This window comes from Amblyomma mixtum, chromosome 1 (genome assembly GCF_055824585.1).
Source record: "Amblyomma mixtum isolate Tamu chromosome 1, ASM5582458v1, whole genome shotgun sequence".
In the NCBI taxonomy this organism is placed as follows: domain Eukaryota; kingdom Metazoa; phylum Arthropoda; class Arachnida; order Ixodida; family Ixodidae; genus Amblyomma; species Amblyomma mixtum.
In genome coordinates, this window is record NC_143012.1 from 12399702 (window position 1) to 12425224 (window position 25523).

The 25523-nt window shown below is 43.4% G+C and overlaps 1 protein-coding gene across 2 annotated transcripts; it reads right to left on the reverse strand.

Moving 5' to 3' along the window:
- Positions 1-885: 885 nt before the first annotated feature.
- LOC149365488 (BRISC and BRCA1-A complex member 1-like) lies at positions 886-25215 on the reverse strand. 2 transcript variants are annotated; one of them, XM_089542972.1, is made up of 8 exons: positions 24837-25215; positions 22328-22386; positions 18985-19105; positions 16720-16801; positions 14040-14064; positions 11199-11322; positions 7466-7552; positions 886-3180 (listed from the first exon to the last, which is right to left on the reverse strand). In XM_089542972.1, the coding sequence occupies exons 1-8, from the start codon at positions 25176-25178 to the stop codon at positions 3004-3006; spliced, it is 1017 nt and encodes a 338-aa protein (XP_089399098.1). In that variant the 5' UTR covers positions 25179-25215; the 3' UTR covers positions 886-3003. The 2 variants fall into 2 exon arrangements, with proteins under 2 accessions (XP_089399098.1, XP_089399107.1); XM_089542981.1 differs by lacking the exon at positions 7466-7552.
- Between the last annotated feature and the right edge of the window lie 308 nt (positions 25216-25523).

Sequence of the window (25523 nt, forward strand, 5' to 3'; positions counted from 1 at the left end):
AGGCCGTGCGCGGCGCCGTCCCGATTTTCGGGAGCTTGTCCGTGCCGCATGTTTTTGCTTTTATCTACTCGTGCTCCTCCGGGCCCCCGACCAAGGCGCACGGTTACTGCTGAGGGCCAGTTACACAGGTGCATGCCGGCAAGCTGGTCAAGTTTTGTATGTTTCAATGCCTTCCGCCTCCTCAACACGAGCCATTACGCCTCTTCGTATCGGCACAGCGCAGCGCACCGGAAGCGCATACGCCCGAGTCGTTTCTCTGCTCATCTCGTTCCCTGAGCGCCTAAGCTACTGGCTGTAAAAAAGACGTCGCCTCACAGTGGCTTGTGGGCGCGGGATTAAAAGAAGCGGATTCGCTTCCGTGCCGGCGAATATGAAACGCGTGCGCGCGGTGCGCTTGCGTCATTGTGCAATATCGATTTTCGCACAAACGACTATTTCTTTGGGAGAGGGAGCGACGAAGCGTGCCTGAGAGGCGCCATCGCATCCAACTCAATGCGCATGCAAATTGCCTGTGCTTCACTTACCGTGCGAGCACCGCTGGGATTTAAACAAGCGCACGCTGTTGCACCATATTGCTGCGGCTATTTACACGCACACACCGACGACATGGTGTTCCACTTCCTTAACGATGGTCTTCCCGATATGCAGTGCATATCTGTCCGAAAGCTACGATCGAGTGGGGTTCGTTACCATGCTTTGAGGTCGCACAGCTAGCACACGGACCTTTCAGCATTTCGTTTCAATCGTAGTGCGTAAGCCGCAGCCGGGATTCGACCCCTGGATCCCCTCCACTCGGTCTCAGCAGGTGAACGCCAAAGCTGTCTTCGCAGACAGGAAGGCAGACGTGAGGAGCTCGAGAGCAAGCGTTTAAGAAACGGCGAGTACTGTGGCCAAACATTGTGCGTTTTATTAGAAAAGTTTCCCAGCAATATACCAACATATTTATTATGTACACAATCCTAGTTTGGATACCATCTTTACATTCCCAAGAGTAGGATAGCGCTCGACGCAACAATTACAACGTTTTCGAACAGTGCACGTACCCAGTGTGCTCCATTTGCACACAGCACTAACCTTTGGTGAGTGTCATCATCTGGCACAGCTCTCGGATCTCTGATGTGAGATCACAACCCTTGAGGTAATGTAAGGTACTGGACAGCGTGCTGCTCAAGTGATTAAACCATGACATTGCACACTTTCAGAAGGTGCGCCAAATCATTCAGTGAGCAGACCAGCGTTGCCTATGCACTGGCATCAACCACATCGAGCTAAACCAAAAAACAGTTGCGCTTTGGAAATGCTGGCAAGCTTTTACCTGAATGAAAGTGTTCACCACTTGATATCAGCTGAACAAAGCAAGTGACAGCAGCTGATGCACTAGATATAAGGAACATGTTACAGCTTATGTGACAGTTGATGAGCATGTTGTACTCTTGATGAATATCCAAGCCAGCAAAGCCAGGAACTCTCTTAAGTATTATGAACAGAGTTAAGAGTCGAACCAAACTGAACTGGGAGATAGCGTTTGAAGGAAACAGCACTAAAAGCACACAGGGATGGGACAGAACGAAGACAAACAGTTGACATTAGCACAGATGCTGACACCTGTCGTCACCAGGCACAGATGCTGAAACCATGCACAGGAGTTTGTGCCACCAGAGCCTGGTGTAGTCTGTATGTTCTTTCCCTATTCCACTGTGAAGTGTATGTCTGTCCTGTTTTCATCTAAATCTGTCACAAACCAACTTGCACAGCTGAAAGCCCTTCTTTTGAGAAGACTATGACTGTGCAGGCAGTCCAAAACTGCAGCAAGACAAACAGAAATGTATAGTTGAGCGAAATACAGCAAAATAAAATTTCCAAAAAATGGTCAATAATGTGCCAACAATAAGCGTGTTTGACAGCCGACAAAAATGCTCCATCTGCAAGAAGCAAAGCACTAACTTCCTGCACCGTTCAGTAGCAAGCAACAACACCGATAAAAAGCTGAGCACTTAGCGTTTAATGCTGAAGTCAGTCCTGGAAGTGTGCTCACTTCAGGCTCAACAGTGAGCTAAAGTAGAGACAGATTCTACACTCGCCAAGGAGCTTGGAACATTTCCAGAACATGATGTGGCTAACTTGAGCGGGTCACGCAAGCATCTAGACACCTTCTTTAAAGCAACACTAAGCCATAATATGGCAACAGGCATGATGTCCTAGGTCCAAGACCTGAAGCATCCCACAAGTTCACGCATAAAAATAAAAAAACTGCCCTTCAGCGGCTTCATGTCAATGACAGAATGCAAAATATTATGAAAATGCCCTAGAAGAAGCCTAGCAATGAAAACGACCCTTTCTCATATTTTTCATGCCATATTTGTGTCTCAGTGTCCAAAGCATGTTGTTTTGAACAAAACTACACGATAAAAAATATTCTAGACATTGTTCATGTAAATAGCATCAAACTGCATGACGCAGCATATATAGCATTTCTTATTCACTTTATGCACTCCCTTGCTTGATATCGCTAGTACAAAACCAAAAGTGGGCTGCTTACATTCGAGTAAATATAATATAAGTGCCAACAGTACAGCTCTCAGAGCACACTGATTTGCGAGTCAGCATACAAAAGCCTCTTAAGTAGACGAGAAAAACACAGGACCAAACAAGCACATGCCGTGTCATCACTACATAGCACTCACCTACGATTCGACAACGAACCAGCGTCACTAAAAAGCAAAGTGCACTCCAATGAAAAACACATCTCTCAAGGCTCTGTCAGATCAACTGACACGCTATTATTTTGGGTAGATGACATGCAACTCAGCCACAAGCAGACAAAAAAAAAAAGCGGCAGTCAATGGCGTCCCGGCTCGTGGATGTCTTAGTGGCCGAGGGTTCGGCTGGCGGCGAAGAGCACTCGTCGTAGACGCTGCACTGACTCTTTTGTACAGGCTTTATAGGATTATGTAGGGCTGGCGCAGGGAGAGACGGGGACGGGCGGAGAAGGATGTGTCCACCTCAGCTCGGGCTCTCGTCGGCCTTGAGTTTGTAATGGGCCATATGTTGCTGTGGCCTCTGCAGAGGATGTGCCAGCAACTTGGCCATGTAGTTGTGGAGCTTTGTGGCATTGCGCGACACCTCGAACACGTACGACTGGAGGTAGTCGTCGAGCGCGATGAAGGCATTGAAGATCTCCTGCACCAAAGAAAGGAAGCGAGGTAGAGGGAAAAAAAAAGAAGGCGTTGCTGACTGAACTCGTCAGATTTGTTCAGGCCTAAAGCAGAAAAAGTGTAATGCAATGTCATTAATGGCATTTTGATACTGTCAATGTCACATGTATTAAGGGATGTCTAACCAGGCTCCCCTTAATTTGCACTCTGCACAAAACTGAACAAATTATTGCTTCACTCCAAGTTCATATTACTGAGGTTTGACCCTAGTTTCCTTATGGTGAACAGTGTGGAAGATGAGCCAAGATGGGAGGCGGCACTGACTACCAAGCATGCATTTACTATGTAACTGCAGTTATAAAATTGAGAAAATTAGAACAAAACAGATATAATGAATACACAGCAAACTTTAAAATGCACATGTTGTGGTTGATACAACAACAGCCCCAGGTACCAGTAGGAACCATGTCCAGCCTTTTTCTGATTCAGTTTCTCATGCTGTTTGCAAAAAATGAGGCACACCAACTAGCAGAACTTCAGAAGTTATTGACCTAAGAAAAGAAATGCTGAAAAAATTTCCAGGCGACTTGCCATCGCTTTGAAACGATGGCAAGAGCTACACTGCCAACCTTCACTCCCCCTGCATAGCATCCACTCACCATCCACATGGCCTTAAATGTAGATATCCAATGAAATGAAGTCGGTCTTTGTCATCTAAATACAGTAAGTGGTGTTCTAGTGTCAATGACGTTACTTGTACAAATGGTTAAAAATTGAAACAAAGGACAGATCACTACAGGCCGCTTTTGCTAACACATTGCAATGATGGTAGTAGTGGTGGTTTGATGAGAGAGGCCATAGTGGATGCCTTCGGAATAGTTTTGAATAACCGGGACTTCCCCAGTGGGGCATTTTTGCATTTCGCCTCCATCTAAATTTGGCCAGTGCAGCCTGGATTTGATCCCGCGACCTTGAGCTTGGCAGCCGCATGCCATAACCGCTGAGCCACCCAACGGTTAAATTGCAATGGCATAAGGTACATTTTTGTTTGTCGATATCTAAGGCTAAATCGCATGGCCATCCACTTTCAGCCAGTGATCACGGGCACTCCCTAATGTACCCATGTCATTGCCAACATCATGAGACTGAACTGTGTGCCAGGAAAAAAATGTTCCATTTTCAACTCCAAATTTCTCAGCAGTAAATACAGTTCAGACATTTACATACAGTTCACACACAGTTTACAAATACTACAAAGAACAAAAAAGAACAGAATTCTCCTTAATATGCTGCCAGTGGCAGTCCTCCCAATGTGTTGTCAGAGTAGCACATAAATCAGCCACCAGAAAGGCCCACAGGTTACAGTTTACCATGTGTTACCTCTCGGTCTTCGCGAACGTCACTGCCTCATGCAAATTAACTGTTCTTGCTTCGCACAGCGAGCTTATTCATTCGCGGCATGACTGCAGCTGTGTCGCACTGTCTGGTATAATGATGTGATAGGGTGAGGACATGACGAAAGCATGGCTATGACTCAGATAGAGGCTAATATTTTCACTTGTTGGCAGAACATGGGGAGCAGAGATTTTCGTGGTTTTGAAAGCCAGTTGTTCACATATTTTCGGGCTGTTCGATTATTCGGACCATTTTTCGGGTCCCACCGAGTCCGAGTAATCGGTCGGCGACTGGTCATAGAACGTCCCTAAAGGCCCCAGACCGAGCCAAGTGGCCCCAGCACAGGTCAGTTGGACACACCTGTGCATGACCTAGATGTGGATAGCCAGTACCTGCACTTTTTCCCTCTTCTTTCGTCATCATTTATTAATGGGGGAGATGGCTGTTCAGTGGCCGTACATACATCACAGAGGGCAAATAATCAACAGAGCAAAAAGTTAGACAAACACGGCTATTGAAAGGCCAACGAATTAAGTAAAAATACGATGAATGATTTACCAAGGTTAGGCCCAATGTGAATTAGATGTGCTAGCACTTGGTTTTCCCTTTTGTTAGTTTGAGGCTCAAACAGCTTCCTGACACAGTTTGGAAAATTGCGGGCCGCAGTGCTAGCACTAAAACTGCACGGCGCACTTAAACTGCCCCATCAAAGGTATGCCATGATAGTGTTAATGGGTTAATGCCTACATATATGCGGAATTGGCAGTTCTGTACTTTACACAGGTCGCTGCGTGTCCTTATGCCATTCCTGGCACAGTGGTGCAGCGGTTAAGCAGTGCGCCACTGCCCTGCGATCGCAGGTGCTGCCACCGGTGGGGCTTGTGCGACCGAGGTTGCTCTTTCCGAGCGACAGCTTGCGACCAATCGTTAATTTAACTGCCACCTGCCATGATGGGCAGTTTGCTCTATCCGGTGGGCCCGTTGTGATGACGTCACAAGGTCACATGACTCGGGTGGCCCACCTAGGTTGCTTCAAGGTCAAGCAGGCAGCTGTTCGCTGAAGCCAAACAATTGGTGAGTGGAGGTCTTAGCACAAGAGCGCTAAAAAGTGCACAGGTGATCATAAGTAAAAAAAAATGCACAGGTGATCATTTGATTTGATGCCATAAATCTGCGTCAGCAGTATTTGTTGTACATTTCTCTTCTACATTGACTGCCTTCCCACTGGGACCTTGAATTTGATTTTGCCGTCACTCTTTCGTTCCGGTGCTATGTGGGCTGCTACTGGTGGGTGGAGGTGGTACTTTTGGAGGGTGGGAGATGAACTTTTACTGCACTCAGACTGAAAGGTTTCGGCTTTGCATGCACACACACACAGACTCCGGCTTTTGGAAGCAGGACTATAGTACAAACGCAGTAAAACAAAATATGGCAAAAAATGTAGCAACAGAGGTTGAGCTGGAGTAGCGCAGTAAGACAGACTGATCGAATTACAGCCCTATTCCACCCCTTCACCTTGTCGGCCAGGGAACAGCTGAGGCGACTGGAAACAAACTCTAGGTAAAAAACGATGCTGTAACAAATTATTTAAAGCACACCGGAGCATATATTCTCCAGTTTTTGGTTTGCCAAAGGCCCTGTGCATTGTTGCCAGCGAAAAACAGGACCTGCCAATTATGTGTCCCTGCTCCTTTCAAGGGAAGCCTGCTAAGTGGAGAGGACCTTTAACCAGGCAATAACTGTAAACAACACCCCCTGAGCACAACTACATAGCTAGGAAGGAAAGGTGTGCCGCTTTCTCGAACCTCTGTAGTTGAAATATTTATTCTGGCTGTAGCTGGCTGTACTGTAGAAATGACATCACATGTACAGTTTGGTTGTTGAGAGTGAAATCAAAGCTACATAACAGAAAAAATTCAATTGTAAATTATCCACCTGGCACAGGCAAATTCCACTAGGCGATCCATTTGCAAATGCTTTATGCAGCAGAAAAGAATGAAAAACCGAAAATTTGGTGTTTTCTCTTTTAAGTGCCCCAGAGGCCGAACCAAAGAATGCCACACCCGAACAAAATTGTAAGCAAGTACGATGAGAGATAGAAGTTAAAAGCACTGCATAAGATTCAAACTAGCAACTGCCGTACCCGATGCGGACAGGGCCCTTCCGCTTTGCCGCAGTACCTATTTGCAGCGTAATCTCTAACAGGGCTAAAATCAATAGTCATGAGACTTTGACACACTTGGCAGCCTATTTAGAGCTTATGTTACTGCAACTGTCCCATGTGTGAACTACTCTGACCATCAAAAAGGGCATACCCTGGAAGCAGTCACTGCATCAAACTCAGTTCATCAGTAAGGCTGGCAGATGGGAGAGCGAGGCCAAATCAATCAATAAACTGAACAGGGAGTGGCATCAGTCCAACATCTTTGCGGGAAACAATGAACCCAAAGAAGACATCCCACGACTGATTGCGCTTTAACTTGGGGAGCAACCGGGTTGGACACCAATCTAGTGTTGCACGTCATCATGCTCAAAACGGTCTACAAAAGCATGTGTGGAGAAACTGGAAACAGCAAAAAGATATGGTGTACTACGAGACAACATCAACTACATGTAGGGTGACAGATGTGCAATGATTTTCAGTGCACGTCTGTCACCTTCTCTGCCATGCCTTTCCTTTTTTTTGTGCACTCTTATTGTGTTTAACATGCATTACCACCTCGCCCTCTAAGCTACACTGTTTTCACAAAGGGACAACAGTGTAGAGGGCGGCCACAGAAAACCAAGACCTTTGGGTTTCTGTGGCTGCCTATTCACTCTATACAATAGGAAATGGAACTGGAAAAGCACTCCGAATGGACTTGAACAGTGACCAAAAGGAAAGCTCAAGGTGGAATTCGGTGGAAAGCAGTTACCTGACAACAGTTCGCCTCAGACAAGGGCTCGTGCACATAGAGGATGTCGAGGAAGAAGTAGAGTAATTGCATCATCTGCTTGAGCGTCTGGAAGAAGAAGAGGGAAAAAAGAGAAAGGAAAGCATGGTTGACTGCACCTTTCTCATGAAATGTTACGAATGCTTTTTAGGCTAATGTTTTTTTCCCTAAACGCTTCTGTACTTCCTCAATGACATAAACTAAACATAACCACGCTACAGGGTGCTCGTGACAGTAACTTAGTGCCTATGTCAAGGTGTGACTAGGCAAACATTTGACTAAAGAGTGTTCATTTATACTCCTTCGGGGCAGCTGTCTAACAATCAGTATATAACCAAATCACTTAAAACATTAACTCGGATATATGCAGAGCCCAAACATATAGGTTGATCAACGTGCTTTAAATGGATGCACCTATTCCATCTGAATTTTGTTCTAGCAGATAACAATCATTGGATTGCTTTGCATAGAAGACATACCATGACCAGCAATTGAAAATTAAGCCCGTTTTGCTAGATTGCATACACTCTCAGGAGTCAATGACTGTGCAAGCTATGTTATGACTTCGCTTTTTGATATTCTCTGTAACATGCACACACACAACCCCATAGTGGATCTGAATACAGGAAAAGGCAAGTCAAGAAAAAATCCAGCCTTTATTTCTATTACTGAATCCATACCTTATTTTAAGCCCACCCACAGACATGTCATGTCAGGCCAGACTCGCACTGTCTCGAAACGCTAACTGCTTCGTCAAAACTGGAGTGTATCTAGTGAGGAAGCTTATGGTATAGTAAATCTCTGCGTGTAAACAAGATGTTACCACTGCACACATGCAAAAAGGCATGAGCTGGGAGCTTTGTTCTGACGATGACACTTTCCTTTTTGCCACCACGGGACGCCAGGGCTTTAGCAGCACGAAGGCACCAACTGCTTTCTGTTGCTAATCCCTCACTCAGTGAGCTGCCACCACAAATCAGATACACTTATATGGGTGCTTCAGTAAAACTCGCAACAAAGAGGGATGGTCTTCAGCCATAATTTAGTCGAACTGCAGCCTCTAAGAGGACTACTAGGCACACCTCCAGTAAAGATGAGGGTGTTTCCCAGCTTAGAACTGGCAAATGCTCTGATAAGTGTACATCCCTGCAAGCCCAAGGTACGATCACCTTGAACAAAGACCACAACCCATGAAGCCTGGGATGGAATAAGTGAAATGGTGTTGCACTTTTCCAGAAAATGCCTTTCCCATGGACATATTTATACATTTGATGCAAAGCATCAATGGTAGCAGCACAGATATGACTGCAGCATTACCACAAACAATGCTGTTATAACGATGCAAGCTAAACAAATAGAAACACTAAATGTAGATGACCGCGCAATGTGGTCACAAACTAATAGCCACTAAGTTTCTTTTTTTTTTTTTAAGGATTGCTAGAAGATCTGTGCCTAAGACTAACTAATTTAAGCTGACTTTGCTGCAGCCAATTAATAACACCAAGATTATATGAACTCAGATGAAGCTGTGTTATGTTGCGTTGAGTTTTATGGCACATAGGCAACTAAGGCCATCATGCACCAAGCTCAAGGTATGAGCAAAGCTTTTTGCAGAATTTTATAGAAATGTGAAAAATCATGGGTGGTGTAGAGGGCCTGAAAAGCTAGTCCATAAACAGTGCCATAAACAGTGGCTTACACAAAGGCTACTAACAATAGCCTAACAACAGCAAACAAAACTTCTTTGCATATAGTGCCAGCACATCTGGGCCAGATCTAAAAGAAATTGCAAATTTCAGTTTCCTCTGCTTAATATTCCAGGTCGTATTGCTGCTGTTATGCTCCATTCAAAATGATTTGGAAGCTACTATTGTATTTTGAACTTGACCGGAGAAAAGCAAGTTCCTGTAGCAACAAGGGTAGATGACACCCTTTACTGAAGAAAGGATTAAATGAGAAAAACCCCACCCCTGTTTGCTGTGGTACAAGCTTCACTTTCTACTCGGGAGACAGCAGCGCTCGCAGTGGTTTCCTATAGGATCTGAATGAACCAAGCAACTGTCAGCGCCAAATGTATAGCTGGTAAACTGAACCAGATTTTCATGATTTTCAGTTCAGTAGAAAGAGAGCAGCATCAGCTTTGCACGCAAACAGGCCCAGTGCAAATTGGCTTAGCTTTGCGCAACAGAATGCAAATTGCAAAGATAACAAAGTGCGAATAATGTGACCATAATAGGCTGCATTTTACATAACAGGAATAAATGTCCAGGTCTCTTTTTTCTTGTACTAAGAAGCAAAATACGTACACTTAATATTCACGCACTGCCCTCACAAAGAATGCAAAAAAAAAAAAGCCACTCCTCTAAGTTTTATTTTGCATGTCTCTCTATTCACCCCTTCTGCTTGGTCAAATACCTCTCCGCAGTGTTTTGATCCAAACAAAGTCCACAGACTATCTGCTAGCAACTTAGAATCACATCTACCATAATTTACATTCCTTCATTGACATCTACAGGCTAGGTTTCTCTGCCCATCGAACATACTTTTGGAACACTATAGCTAGATTTATACACCATCATTTATACACCATTCTTGGCATCTGTGTTGAGAAAAAAATCTCTCAGCAGGCCTAAAAAAAATCTTATCAGTTTGTTTTGCAATGAAAAGCACCAACTTTTAATTTTCTGTAGGCATAGTGTAGCACTGATATTCCCAGAATTTTTCTAAGAAGCACTAGACACATTATGCAATCACCTATTTTTTTTTTTCAGGTGGTGAACATGATGCCTGAAACTGAGAATAAAATCAGGAATATAAACTCTGTGTGCATGAACATGTTGAAGTAGAAGCTGCCAAGCTCATTGTTTTGAGGAATGTTAATTGCTGCATTCCCTACCTAACATGAAAAAGCACATGGACTGAAACAAAACAAAAGAGCACTGCCAGACACAGCACATTCAACTCAGCAAAAAAAAAAAAAAAAAGCGAGTTCGCATTGCACACACATACTGTCCGAGAAGGTAAAGCAAAACACACTATGGAATATGACTCCTACACAAGATCTGGAAATGGACATGGTACTGGTCTAGTTTATGGTTTATTGGGGTTTAATGTCCCAAAGCGACTCAGGCTACGAGGGACACCGTAGTGAAGGGCCCTAGAAATTTTGACCACCTGGAATTCTTTAACGTGCACTGACATCACACAGTACATGGGCTTCTAGAATTTTGCCTCCATCGAAATTCAACTGCCGAGGCCAGGATCGAACCCGCGCCTTTCGGGTCAGTAGCCGAGCGCCATAACCACTGAGCCACCGCGGTGGCTCCAAGCCACTAGTCTGCATGAATGAGTTCTCTAAAGGAGTAGGCACACTCAGTTTTGGTTCTCTCTTTTTAATGATGCACCAGACATTAGTAAACATGGATTGCCACAAAAAGTTTGCCTGAGCCTGGTAAACAATAATTAATCTAATTTTCTTCTCTCACGAAGCGAAAAAAACATTAGATAACTAACTGAAATATTTATTTAACAAACATAGGCAAATTCCAGGCAGTGACGCATGTATACTGTCGTGCGAAATTAAAAAAAAAAACATGAAAATTTGCCACCCGTACATCCCTACTTAATTAAAGTTGTTGGTCTGAATATATGAGCTCCTCGGTAAATCTGGTTTCATGCACGGTGCAGCCTTTGCTTGTTTTGCTTCGCTTGTCACCTGAAGATTGCTGTGGATCGTGGGGACACTGTTAGACCGGCCATAGATGAGGATCATCCGAACCAGGAACGGTGGCGGGAAGGCGACCTCCCGGCCCACTTCAGGGATGTGGGTATGCTCGCTTCTGCAGGCAACAGCAAGAACCCAAAATAGACGTCCGCATGTGCCGAGAAAAGCGCCAGTAAAAGAACTCCCTGCAACAGCAGCCAAATATTTTCGATGAAGCGGTCGGCTGTATTTTAAGGAAGCAATGGGGAGTGTGTTGGTGTGTGGCGCACTTTACACCCCTCGCTACTGGACGTTTTAAATGTGCATACTTACTAAGGAGGACAAGCAGTACAAAAGCGGCACATTTAGATGCAAAATCTAAAAGCAGGCTAAAAGACATATAGCAGTGGTCAGCTCTGGATTAGCTTCAGCCACCTGAGGTATACTGCCACACACTGAAATGTAGTAATACAGGCATCTGCACATTGCATCTTTTGGAACACCACTTGCACGACTGGGAATTTAACCTACAATTTTGTGCGCAGCTGTAGTGTCGTAGTTTCTAAGCCACAGTAGTAGGTAACAAACAAGTACAGTACGGCCCACTGTAAAAGGGAACATGCAATCGTGTGGCTTCTGCACTTTGCGAAGCACTGCCGCCCAGGACGTACGAGAATTGACGGCATAAGACGCATGCACAGTAAGCATGGCTACCGGTCTTTCTGCGCACCCACCTCACACCGCCCATTCTTGCCGCATCTAGGCAACAGGGCTTCGCGAAGCGTGGAGGCCACGCGATCACATGTTTCCTTTAACAATGGACCGTACTGTACAGCGGAGAAGCTTAGAGCTGAAGCATAAGAAATGAAGAAGAAATGATGCAATCACTACAAACAAGAAACCTAAAGTTTTCGCTTCTGACAACTGACTGACGTCGGTAAAAATAACATTGTTAGTGATGTTAACCACGACAGGAAAAATTTGATTTTTCGAATTCCACTGTTTTTCAATTTTGAGCCAGGTGCATTTGCACTTTTCATGGGCCATAGTGAATCAGTGCTTTATTCGCATGTTCACACAGGTGGCAGAGCAAAATAGGGTCTGGTATCATCACCAGCAGCACTGACCACGAGAATTTGAAGGTGTTTAGCTACTGCGTTAAGATACCAGCATGCCAAATGGGCGTGGTACTCCTTTTATCATACTACTTGTTCTGCTATTTAAAGTCGATACCCACAGAAACTTGCAGGAGCAGTAAACCAAAAAATTCTAATGCACTCAAAACGAAATAGTTCTTGCTTAAAGGTTAACTGATGTGCTACAGGAACCGTGACAGCTCTATATTAAGAGAGCAGCAGTCTGCTGTTCCTTGTCCGGATGATATGCTGGAGGTCATCAGCATACATCGAAGCAAAGAACGAGATGGACTGTCCTCATAAAGAGATGCATCAAGGACTAGGCAGCTGCTAAATGTAAGGAGAATCTGTTTATTTCAAGCCACACTAGAATTCATCACTCTGCATTTACGTTCTTCTAGCCTAGCAACATTGCAACAATGGGGAATTGCAGGTGTCCTTACATGCGACATTTAACAATGTGCATTATAGCCATCAAGCCCAACAGATTTTTTAAAATCTCAGAGAGCAGGCTTCAGCAGACAATGAGCAACAGATGTCTGCCCAGGTGAAAAATCAGCTAAGAAACGGCCAAAACACACCACCGTGAGGTTGATTGCACATGCAATGTGCCACTTCGGAAGATATGCTTTTTCAAGCCGCTTCATTAATTTTCCACAGCAAGCTCACTCTCACTCATGACCATTTTGTTCCTAGTCAATTCTTCATGTCCACTGACTCATTCAAGCCTAGTCTTTTAGGAACTGCAGTTGAGCTAAACTTCCGATAATATGATCACGCTTTCACAGTATCCACTGTGGTGGCTCAGTAGTTAGAGTGCTCAGCTAGCGAGCCAGACGAGCCGGGTTCAGTCTCAGCCACAGTGGCTGCAAGGAGAAATGCAAAAGGCGCCTGTAACATGTGTTGTGTGATGCCATCAGCATGTTAAAGAACCCGAAGTGGTCTGAACTAATGCGGAGCCCTCCACTACGGCCTCCCTCGTAGCACATATGTTGCTTCAAGATGTGAAATGCCACAATTTACAATTTACAGCGTCCCATCACGTTCCCTATGGAGCCCACTGTAAACGCAAGCTTAAGAAGAAACGACTTATTGCAGTGCACAGACTGCACCACACATATGTAGAATGTTCGAGCAGTGAGCAACAGAAAATGAAAACTGAAACTAGACAGTAGCCTATAATTTTCGAGAAAACTGCTCATGGCCACCTATCTTGCATGGGGCTCCACTTCCAAGAAAGTGTTGCCTCTATAACCTAGCAGCTGTAGAGGCGTGTCGATTTCTTTGCAGGGTAAAGCTCTACACAAGGGTGACGCAGACCGTATGTAAATTTGAGCGCAGATGAGACGTGTAAAATACTAAACAAGAGGAAACGGGAGCTTGACGGCATGAGCTTCATGTAAACACAATTACTACATGGCACGAATACAAACACCCCCTACACGTTATTTTTTTAATGAACAGCGTGGCATTATTCGTAACTGACTGACGAATGCATACCCTGCAGTAACCCCTCTTGCAGAAGCATGATTACTCAACCTGTCCCCTACAATAATGCAAAAGAGATAGAAGACGTTCTCTGTTCGGAGCCAGTGCTTGCATTCTGTTCTCGTCTGACAGTACAATACACTATTTTGCCTCAGAATGTTATGTCTACTCATGTGATGGTTTCTTCCTCATCAAGAAATTGACCAGAGCTATTTACTGTGATACTTACATTGCATCAAATAGACTGGTCAGGTCTGGAAGGTGGTTAGTCAAGGATCAATGAGGTTTGCACAGCACAGAAAAACAGGGAAAGACGCTCACTCAAACGAGGGTCATAAAATCATGCAATGACAATCAATGACGGTTTCACTGTTATATGACAACACCAACGGCAATGGCGCATCATCACAGCAGCAGAAAATACCACATGTAGGGCAAGTTCCATTGTTAGCCTGCACCTTTCAAGCAAATACTATGGGTTAGCCATTTTGATGCCATATATGGCGTTGAAACATTTTTCACGGTGTACTGAATAGTGATGAGAATTCTCACTGATCGGGCCTAGGTAGACGCATTTAGTTCACAGGAAGATGCAGAAAATAATTTGCAGGAGATTGCTTCCGAGCATTTGTTGACAAACTCAACGCTCACACCAAACTGTATCAAAAACAGGAACACATGGTTGCAAATGCTGTATTTACTTGCACAATGAAAACAATTTTTATACAAAAATTTGCGAGAATGCGGGAACAGGGGCAGTGCATTCTTTATGCAGGGAATTTTTTTCAGCAATAATTTATATATTAAAAACTCAAACAGCTGAAGCACTCATTAGATTCATCTCCATTGCTGGACCCAACCAGATATCTGTGCTGAAAATTATATACAAAAACAATGGCCCCGGAATGGGGCCCTAGATTCCACAAAGCCAGATTACTGTGTGTGGCATCCATAAACAGATCCTGCAATGAATGCGTATTCTTTTTTTTTTAACCGGGTTAAAAAGGTGTACTCACCAGAAACAACTTTCTTTTTCCACTGTGGCTACAAATATTTGTTTGTATAAGCCCCGTTGTTTGCTGTCTTCAAACCAGTAGCGACACCACTTGGCCAGGGTAGCATATGTATATTTGGGTTTCCCCAAATGCTAACTGAATTCAGGAATGGCCCCTTTTAGAACTCTACCTACTTAAGGCACAATTAAATAACACATAAAAAGACTGCGTGAAGCCCAATTTCCAAAAGGTAACTCCTGGTGCAATCTGCAAATGCGGACTCGTAAGAACTGCATTCCTGCAGGTTCCTATGTCAATGCACAGGAACCAGAATTCCTCCGCCAGAGCTTCCTGACCAGGAGGACACAGGGGCGCAATAAAAGACACGGACATAGAAGTAGACAGGGACGAGCCCTGTCTACCTGTCTACTTCTATGTCTGTGTCTTTTATTGCGCCCCTGTGTCCTCCTGAAAAGTTATGAACCTACACGCCCAAATACAAGTACTTCCTGACCAGCCTCTACAGTGTACTAGACGGCCGGAGTGGTCGTGGTCATGGTAGCTACGTGATGTCTGAAGAGTTGGCATGGCGAACCAATGATAGCCCTCCGCTGCTGACGTAATGAGTGCTACATGACCGCTGGTCGCCGCTAGGTACAGAAGCCAGAATTTTTAAATATGTATTATAAATTATCGGCTTGCTGCTGAGGTCTTGTACACGGCACGAACACTCAGTGGCCTGTTCTCTACACGATGCAAGTGTTTTATAGCCAAACTCAAACACCCTTTTCAGAGACCCTTTACCTTTAATACACTGTGAACTCACAGCCTTTTCTGACAGTGTCTTTAACTCTGATTTCTTCATTTTGGGAAAAGTTAGCACCCTTTATATTGAAAACAGGGTGTCTTTGTATGATAACTAATGAACTCAGCAAAAATATCTCATAAAAAAATGAGCTTGGTAGGACACCTTTTGTCATTTTCATGGATAAAAGATTTTGCCATCAGTCCTAAGGTATTCTTTCTCTGAATTTCTTCCGTCATGAGCATTTTCAAAGCAAACAGTGATTCCATGATCCCCGAGATATGGATTTCATAAATCTTGGTGTTTTATTATCACACTTTTCAACTATTTAGACAGTTTGCAAGAAATTTTGTATGCTCGAGTAAAATATTAACCATTCATGTTTTTCGTGTTGGAAAACAAATGAAATGGTTTTCTTGAAGCCTGGATATGTATTTAGGCAGAGAAACATTTGTTTGGAGTTGACATAATAAATGGCACCTGAGATGGTAAGCCTCATGCAAACCTTATTTAACCATGCCATACAAGGATGTTTAATGGTATTAAGTGCATAATGACTTAAATTCATTCATACCATTCTTTTTGAAGCTGCTGCCACACATTCAGATTTAGTGTCATTATAAGTTGAAGCGATACCAGATGAAAACAGTTGAACAGTTTTATTTGAGAAGGCAGATTATTAGGTATGAACAAAATGTGCATTGCATAATAATTTTAATCATGTTAGTCTAAATATGCTGAACCTCAGACTTAACGCAGTGAGGCTGACAACACTAACTCCAAGTAAGTGGGAAAATCAATGTCGCCAACTCTTTAAGAGAGTGTTTGGTTTAAAAAAGTATTCTCGAAATCTGTTATACAACGCAGAGAGTTTTTACCAGCAAAGCTATTTATTTTGATTACATGTAGGTCTACTCTTTGTTATTCAGTATAAAGATGTTTCACGAGAAATAAATACACTCTTATGCCAGAGCAATGCAGGTTAGAGAAATGAATTATAGAAAAGTTAGTGGGTTGTGAATGGTTTCCAGGCTAATGCCATTAAACTGTGTTCACGGCAGTGAACAAATGTTATGTAAGACCATAACAAAGTCGCAACAAAAGGATACCACAGTTTTCACAATGCCTTGTCTCGTTAAGGTCCTCCAAGAAGTTGGAGATTTCTTTTGGATCATTCGTGAAATTCCTGATCTGAAAAGCAGAAGACAATACACAATAGAAACATCTAAATACTGATAAAAATACCACTATGTTTTAACCACCTTAGGTCAATAGAAAGTAACTAATGATGTGGCATGAGGAAATCACTATATTATTTTTGAAAGGTTAGTACAAATTGGGAAAAATGGGAGCCCAGTGAAAGCATCTTACTCAGCATGTTTGATTATGAGTTTGCTAGCCCTTTTCTATGCTGAGCATCTATAAATAAATAAATAAAATGACCAGCAGCTACCCAACTTATACTGAGATCAAACAGCTGAACACCTTTTTCAGCCAAAAAATTCAGCTCTAATACATGAAGACCACTACACAAAAGTAGAAGAGCATTTCTAAAAAAAAAACGAAGAAGCGATGTTGATGTGGTTAGCTAGCAGCAATGTCTACAGGGCAACCTAGCTGCATGCTTTCGAACCAAGCTAGTATATCTTAACACTGACAGAACAAAATATAATATGCTAAATACACATTTTGTGGATGATGGGGAGCTCTATGTGCATAACTTCATCAACACAGTGCCTTTTCAGTGCCTCTCTTCACTGGAAGTCACCGCAATGACCGCAGTAACTGGCAGCCAAATTGTGCTTGGTAAACTACGAACGAATGGCATCTCTGTTTTTCTCATAGGGCAGAATTGAAGCCAATAATTAAGTAAAGCAGAAACTTTTCTAGGAGAAGATTAGTACAACAAGCATGATGCCAATGCCGAAGGATGAGTTTGAAGAATGAAAACAAAAATGTGCAAAAGGGAAAAAAGAAAAGAAAAAGAAGAAAACCCAATGTTGTAGTGAGAAATCTTGGTTCCTTTGCAGAAGAAGACTAGTATGTTCTTAAATGCGTAAACACAATGTGTAAACTGCCAATGAGTACTGTCATAAGGGCAAGGCAGCCAATAAGGCTAAAACAGCAGCTGATGTCTGCACTCACATTTACTGCCTAAAATGGCATCCCTCAGGTCCTGCAGTGTTTTGCAGCAGTGAAATGCTGAGACATTATGGCCCAAACTCTGAAAGCTTCCTTTCCTTTGACCAGTTCCTAATCTTATGTGAGGCCTCTTTTCCACAAATTATTGATGGAGGAAACCAGCATACTCTGAAAACTCCCCGCACTTGTCTTCACATAAGCAATGAATGCCGGAAGCCTGGGTCGAACGGCATGTGTCATAAGTTTTATGTGAATGCCTTTAATCAATAAAGAAAAGGAAGTTGGCCACGAAATTTTAAAACTTAACTGTTAATATGCAGACGCGTGGATGCTTTCTTCCAATTTTTTTCACTTAGTGTGAAAAATCGCCACAGACAAGTGTAGAGCTTGATGCAGTCTAGCAACAATGTCACGCCAACGTCTGTCCACGCTGCCTTGTCCACACTGCTGTTATCTTTGGGCTGCGCTCACACCACGCTCAAGTCTCATCACCTGCCAGCAACAAGCGAGCATCACATGCGGCAGCAGTGAGGTGAAGCACTCATCCAGGGCCAGGAGTGATGAAAGGATGTATGAGGGTAGCTTTGAGCTGTCTTACACTGAGGAAGCACCGAAAAAGACTTCAATGAGGGCCCCTCAGTAAAGAAGCTTTCAGAATGACAAATGGTGGCTTCACCACATTGAAGGCTTCCTTGGTAAGGAAGGTTACTACACAGGACCTCAAAGAGGCCCCGAAAAAAGCAGTGTTGAAACTTCGGATTTTTTTGTATCTCTGCCTTTCCCTCTCTTCTTTGCACTGCTAGCAGCCTATCATACATCCTGTCGGCTATCACTGGCCTATCGCCTAGTGCCTCAGCTTAAATACATCTTCATTATGTTTACTGACGTATCATCACGCGTTCCTGAATGGCTTACTGCCTGTTGGCTTTGGCTTACCGTACATCACCATTACAAATATTTGGCCATGTGGTAGTGAGCATGTCTTCCACTCCTATTGTGTAAGAAAACTGGCTAGTAGTGCCACTTCATTGTTAGTAAATACAACAGAAGCCATGCGGATGAAGCAACAACCTTAAAAGGACATCGAAAGACTGAAAGAAATATGAAAAAGTGTTGAAAATAAGTTTTTTTTAAGGCCCATTCCAGTCAAATGACACCAATGATATGTATCATATCTCACTGATAACCAATGAGGATGACGTGAGAGTCAGGTGAGTAACAATCCATCTCACCCAAAGAGGCACTTCATGGAATACGACAAGGGCAAACTCATGCCGCTTGTCAATCTTGTGCTTGTTATGCACAAACAGCTCAATCACCCGCTTGATCATGAACAGAGGGGTGTGCTTTGACCTGGACAAGAAAGAAGAACACTTCAGCACACCGTGAGGGCAAAAAAAAAAAAGAAAAGGACATTGAGTTTCACAACACTTGGTTTTAGAGTTTGAAATTAGTTTCTTCTCTGCCCCAACAAATCTTCCCCAATAACCTGAGCCCTTTCAGAAATCACCTTCCATTCTTACCGTATTTTCCAGTGTTTAATATCCACCCTTGTATAAGACGCACCCGCCATATATGCAGTTCAGGAGAGCGCTCGTGAACGTCTCTGTGTCCCTTACTTCGTCCCTTGTCCGTTTTTTTGCGCTGAATTCTATTTAACATAACATATATGCAGGCTGTCATGAAAAAGTTGGTATATAAGACGCATCTGTGTATAAGACGCATCCCAATTTACCCAGTTAGGCTGGTGAGGCTTAATTAAACACGCTTGCGCGACCATCGCGAAATGCACCGTACCTGTGAGAAGTTCTTAAGCAATGCTAAGTGATCGAAAAAGGCAACACTTGTGCCATACCCGCCCATGTTTTAGCAAAAAAGAAAGAAAAGTGAAAGAACTCTCCTTATGTCCATAACAACATTTTATTTTTACTTAAAACCTTTGAAGTCTTCATCTTCCGATGCATTATCAAAAAGTTCGCCCATTTCTGGAGGCAACACGGCTGAAATATTCTCTTCACACTGCGTACGTACTACGTACACGGAGCAAAGTTGCAAAGGGTGACTAAAAAAGAACGCCGGCTTCTCTTGGCTTGTCCCGACAGTGGCGAGAAGTGCGATAGTCACCTTCTTTTGGCATTTCACATTACTTTTGCTTGGGGCCTCCAAAACAGCCATGTGTTTGTGATCCCGGAAGTCATCATCCCTGCCGTTTCATGATAAAGTTCCCCTAAAAAAGTTGCGGTATTGAAGTATTCACCATGTTACAACTGCGTTATTTGTAGTCATATTTTTTAGGGTGAAAAAAGCTTGAACATGAACCTAAGTAATTTCTGAACTTGCAAAAAAAAAATCGAAAAATTCGTGTATAAACACCCTTGTATAGGACCCACCAGCAAGAATTAAAAAAAAAAAAAAGCTCCATCTTATACACCGAAAAATACGGTATTAAAAGAAAATTTGTTCCTCCCAAATAGTCTACGATGGGCCCATATTTCAGAAGTGCCCACTTAGTAGACATGTCTAATCAGTCCACATTGATTGGTTGAAGGCCAAAATGTATAGGTGATGGCTGTGCAAGTCACGCAGACTTGTACAGTTCCTGTTACATAATCTCGGCCAAAAATGCACTAGCAACTGCATCAATAGTTGTAGCGCAAAAGTGAGTATGACAAAACTCATGCAGTAAATACTTACTTTTTACATTTAGGCATTAGAAAGCTGCAACAGATAGCCGTGTTTGATTTAAATGCGGTGCGAGCTTCCACTCAACTAAAATGATGTGAGAAGACGACGTTAGACGTTTTTCAAAGCAAGAGAATATGCCCAGTTTAAGCCACGCTCATTTGGAACACATCCAATTGGTGGCCAAAATATGATGAAAGCCAATTAGTTTTTGAATGCCAACTGTTAATTTTTTTTCATGGTTTTATGGGGGTTTAACGTCCCAAAGCGACTCGGGCTATGCGAGACGCCGTAGTGAAGGGCTCCGGAAATTTCATGCAGGCATGCACAAAATTCTGTTCAAAATGTTGCGATGATTTGCAATTGTGAAGTCGAAACACCAGGATTCGTCAGTAAGCACACAAGAGGTCATGGGATTACATATATTTTTCTGAAGGTGCACATGACTTGTGAAAAACAAACTAAAATAATGTTATAGTAGATGATAGAATGAGTCCACAAGACTATGCTAAAGAATTATCTGGTAAGCTCACTGTTTAGAGAAATATTACCCACTGTGGTCGCTAGCCAAAGTAAGAGGGCCGGTTACGATATGAAGAGAGGTAAGCATTAGTGACAGCGCCAAAGGTGTCACTACAGAGATGCAGGGGATGTGGACTGCATAGAGTACAGTCAAGGCGGAAAGCTGGGCTAGTTGGTTTGACATAGTTAAATAAAAGACTAGCGCATAAAACTAGGCCCTGACCAGGAAAGAAACCATGTATCTGCGAAACAGTTTGCCACTTCTTGATTAGTTTTTTGTAACGCAGTGTGCGCATGTGCCACTGAAGTGTTTTAAGTACATGTTTGGTGTAGTAAACCTTTAGTTGATGTTTAGCGCTCGTCCTGTCTCCTTCTCTGTCTTTGTCCTAGTTTTATGCGCTAGTCTTTTATTTAACTAGAGTACAGTGTTGAGATGTTGCAAGCAGTAAATAAAACACACTTGCCCTTCACTCTAGTCAGATTAACAAGCAGAGTAATCATATGCATATTTGGTTAATTGGTTTATAGGGGTTTAACATCCCGAAGCAACCCAGGCTATGAGGGACGCCGTAGTGAAGGGCTCGGGAAATTTCGACCACCTGGGGTTCTTTAACGTGCACTGACATCGCACAGCAAACGGGCCTCTAGAATTTCTCCTTCCGCCGCAGCCGGGATGGCAGCCGGGATTGAACCCACGTCTTTTGGGTCAGCAGCCGAGCGCCGTAACCACTGAGCCACCGCGGCGGGTAAATCATATGCATATAAATACACACAATTTACATCTAAGATAATCTCTGGAAATTTCTCGCCAATTTATCTGCCCTGTTAACTTCCCCAGCAGCAATCCAGGCATTTTCCCACACAATAAAATGAAAAATGAAATGAAAAAAGTGTTCCTTTTCTGATAAAGTATTATATGCTTTTTTTACTGCTAGCAGAAATTAACACAAACATATTCACTGGATGGGTTTTTTACATGATGCGTTATTGAACTATCCCTCTAAAGGTACAGAGCTAGGCCATTAGGATGTGTTGCATGGCATGGCCGCTGACCCTAGAGACACCTCTGGAAAGCATGCTAGAGTTCAACACGGCTCTAACTGTGCTTCACAGAATGCATGGAAGAGAGTTCAACTATTCACATTTTAACCTAGTCTGACCGCATGCTCGCTCTATGTGCATATGACCACAAATAAGGCTCTCATCGGCAGCATGAATTATAAATGTAGAGCTTTCAACAGTAAAATGATACTTTTTTTATCAGGCAGGAAGATGCAAGGCACATAAAAAGAAGATACTCTAGTACATGCAGAGAGTTTAAAGTTAAAGTTGATAAGCAGCAGAAAGGCAACACAGAAAGTGAGAACTTACCCATCTGAGAACATGAAAGGCATATCTTCCATTTCTGAACTAAGGTCGACACAGATAACCTGTAGGGAGAAAAAAGAAAGCATCGAACCTTATTTTACAAAGCCATACTGATTTCAACAATGCATGCCCCAACAACTTTATGAGTGAGAAAATAAGGCATCGTTCACCAAATGTGTGCCAAAACGGTCGGTGTGCTTTATTTACTCTCTGAAATTACAATGCTGGCATGTGCAAAAGTATGTTTCAGTGATAACTCAATCAATTGATTAGGTGTAAAAACAAAAGAATTGGAAGCCCTTCACAAACAAGACCTCTTGTGGCTGTGCACAGGCATCGATATTGAATAAAACATCAGCTGATCCATGAATGCAAATAACAGCAAAGCCTCTTGAAAATGTACTAAATGCATTAACTTAAAATGTGAACAGGAAAGCTTTACCGCGGTCTTCGCGGCACCAAAGTGAAAATCAAATGCACTAAAAGTCACTCTGCCTTAAGTAAAATCTAGTTTTGCTACTTTGCATGCTTTGTAGCTGAGCATTTCATTTACACTGAAAGTGTTTGTGTGTAGTGGTTTTTTTATTTTGCATTGAATATGGAAGATAAAAGAATTTTTTCCACCCCGGCATCTGCTATCGCTGCTGGAAGCACCTGAGCTGGGGCAGCGGAAATAAAGGATAGCAGGCAGAGTGTAGAAGTAAAAAGAAAGATGGGAGGGGATAGTAGAAAGGACAGGGGGAGGAGTACACTGACAATAAATCTATTTACATATATACATGATAAATATAAATATATACAGACACTGAAAGTACATTAAATTCAATTCTGCATAACCCAGAGCTACATCGTCGTCGACCTACAAATTTTTTTTGTCCACAGATTGATGGCTATCTTCACATGAAAACATATACAATTAACATCTGTGCAAACGTAGCAGGGGACGGCAGAAAGTTAGGTGGGCGGATGAGATTAAGAAGTTTGCGAGGATACAGTGGCGGCAACTGACAAAGGACAGGGTTAATTGGAGAGACATGGGAGAGGCCTTTGCCCTGCAGTGGGTGTAGTCAGGCTGATGATGATGATGATGATACAAGACCGGTAAAAAGTCGCGGCTGTGTGATATCGCTGCCATTTTATTCTCGACGGTTACACATAGCTTTGTTTTTTAGTCTTAAACTACACCACTGGCAATACTCACCACTCCATCTAGAACCATCTGCTGTACAAAATATTGCAAAGTGTTTATGCTCTGCAGCAGAACAAACTAAACACAGTGAAATCCGTCAATGTGCTGTTGCCTGTTCTTTTTTTGCCAATGATGAAAACCTGCAGCAAAGTCTAAGGCCTACAGGCTTCGTAGCAACCTGGGCTACCACAATGGTCGCAATGTGAGCAGGGTCACAAGGTGGTGGTGCTCATGTGACAAGTGACTGTGAATCCACAACCATCACATGACCAGCCACGAGACTGATCTCCAATGCTGACAGTCTAAGCTACAATTCTGATAGTGTACACTACAATGATGACAGTCTACACTACGTTGTTGAGGGTCTACTTTACGATCTTGGTGGTCTGTGTTCTGAATCCGCTCGGGAGGGCTTCGTACAACAGCTTTCAATAGCTTTCGCAGTAAAAAAAATTACGGATCCCATTGTCACCCATATGACGCTGTACAGTGAACGATAGCAATGGGAACAACTTTGTACCAGCTTTGAAAACTGCTGTGGAACATCCAGGGAGTCCACTTCGGTAACTGCTGTGGCTCTTTTGGAATCGCTTATGACAATCCACATGGGAACTCAAACGGTACCACACTGGTAACTGCTATGGAATCTTCTTGGGAGCTCCTTTGGGGAGCACCTTGTTAATTTCTATGGAAGTGCACAGGCTGAGACACCCGATTCATTCTCTTTACTGACTCTTTGCTCAGCACCTTCGCCCGAGCTGTCTACGTCGTTCAGTTTACTTGGCTGGCTGAGTACCTAGGCCCCCAGCAGTCCATTCATACCCATCCAACTATCTATTCATAAACGCGCTACACAAGCAGTTATGATAAGCAGTGCAGAACTAAGCGAGCCGACTAAGGTTCGCACTCCTGCGTGATCGGATTCAAACGATACAATATCAGACTGTGTGACAGGTGCACTGCGCTACGGAACAACTTTTGGCCCTTCAGTTTTCCTCTATGAATAACACTAGGCGAACAGCCGGAACTAGTGAAATACCCAGAACTAGTAAACTGGTGAACCTTTACGCTGGCCCGTTACAATACTATGCAAGCAGCCAAGTCTGTAAATCGGCGATGAAAATCGAATCGCAACCAACATCAGGTCGTGCTTAACGCTTCAGCAAACGATAAAAGGCAGGATGGATCTGTCTGCAACGGCAAATATGTTTCCTTCACCGGATCTATAAAAGAAAAAGAGTCAGGGGGGCGGGTGATGCCAAGATAGGTTGACAGACAAGCGGGTGCTTTCTCCAAGCTCGAAAGCAACCGATCCTTCCTTACGATTCTCTCCGGGCAATTCACTCGCGGCAGGATTCTCTCCACGGGCACACTGTCTCTGTCTACCGATGGTGCGCGGCTGATTCGAGAATCCTTCACGACGCTGTCGGAGTCCGAGCCCGCCTGGGCTAAGTCGATCTTCACGGCATCCCACAGATCGCGCGGACTGGAGGAATCGCTGTCCTCTTCGCTGTCCTCGAGGCGCGAGGGAACCTTTACGTGGACAACCTGGCTCGTCGCCGGCACATTCTCTATGGCGGCGGAGCCAGCTTGGACGGCCAGCATCGTCGTGTCTTCAGTACTGTCGCCTCCGAAGCCGGAATCGCTTCCTCTGGTTGCCGCCATGTTTAGGGCAGCTGCTCCGCACCCAACGAGTGCGTTCCGTTTTTCTTCCTCTATGATCCCATTTTTTAGTGACGTCACATACTCGGAGCAGTGCACACCAGCGCGTACGAAAAGACGTCAAGATCTACCTAGTGCACTATTTTCGTTTGTTTGTTAAAAATTATTAAACAATAACAATACGTATTTTATACAAAAATTTGTAATATACATATTTTACATCATGTAAACGTACGAACTAAAGACTACGTTAAGTTTTTTTGAGAAAAACAATTTATTGACGTCATTATTACAAAACTGACGCACGTGAATTGACGACGTAAGCACCGTAAACTTGTAAAATGTTTA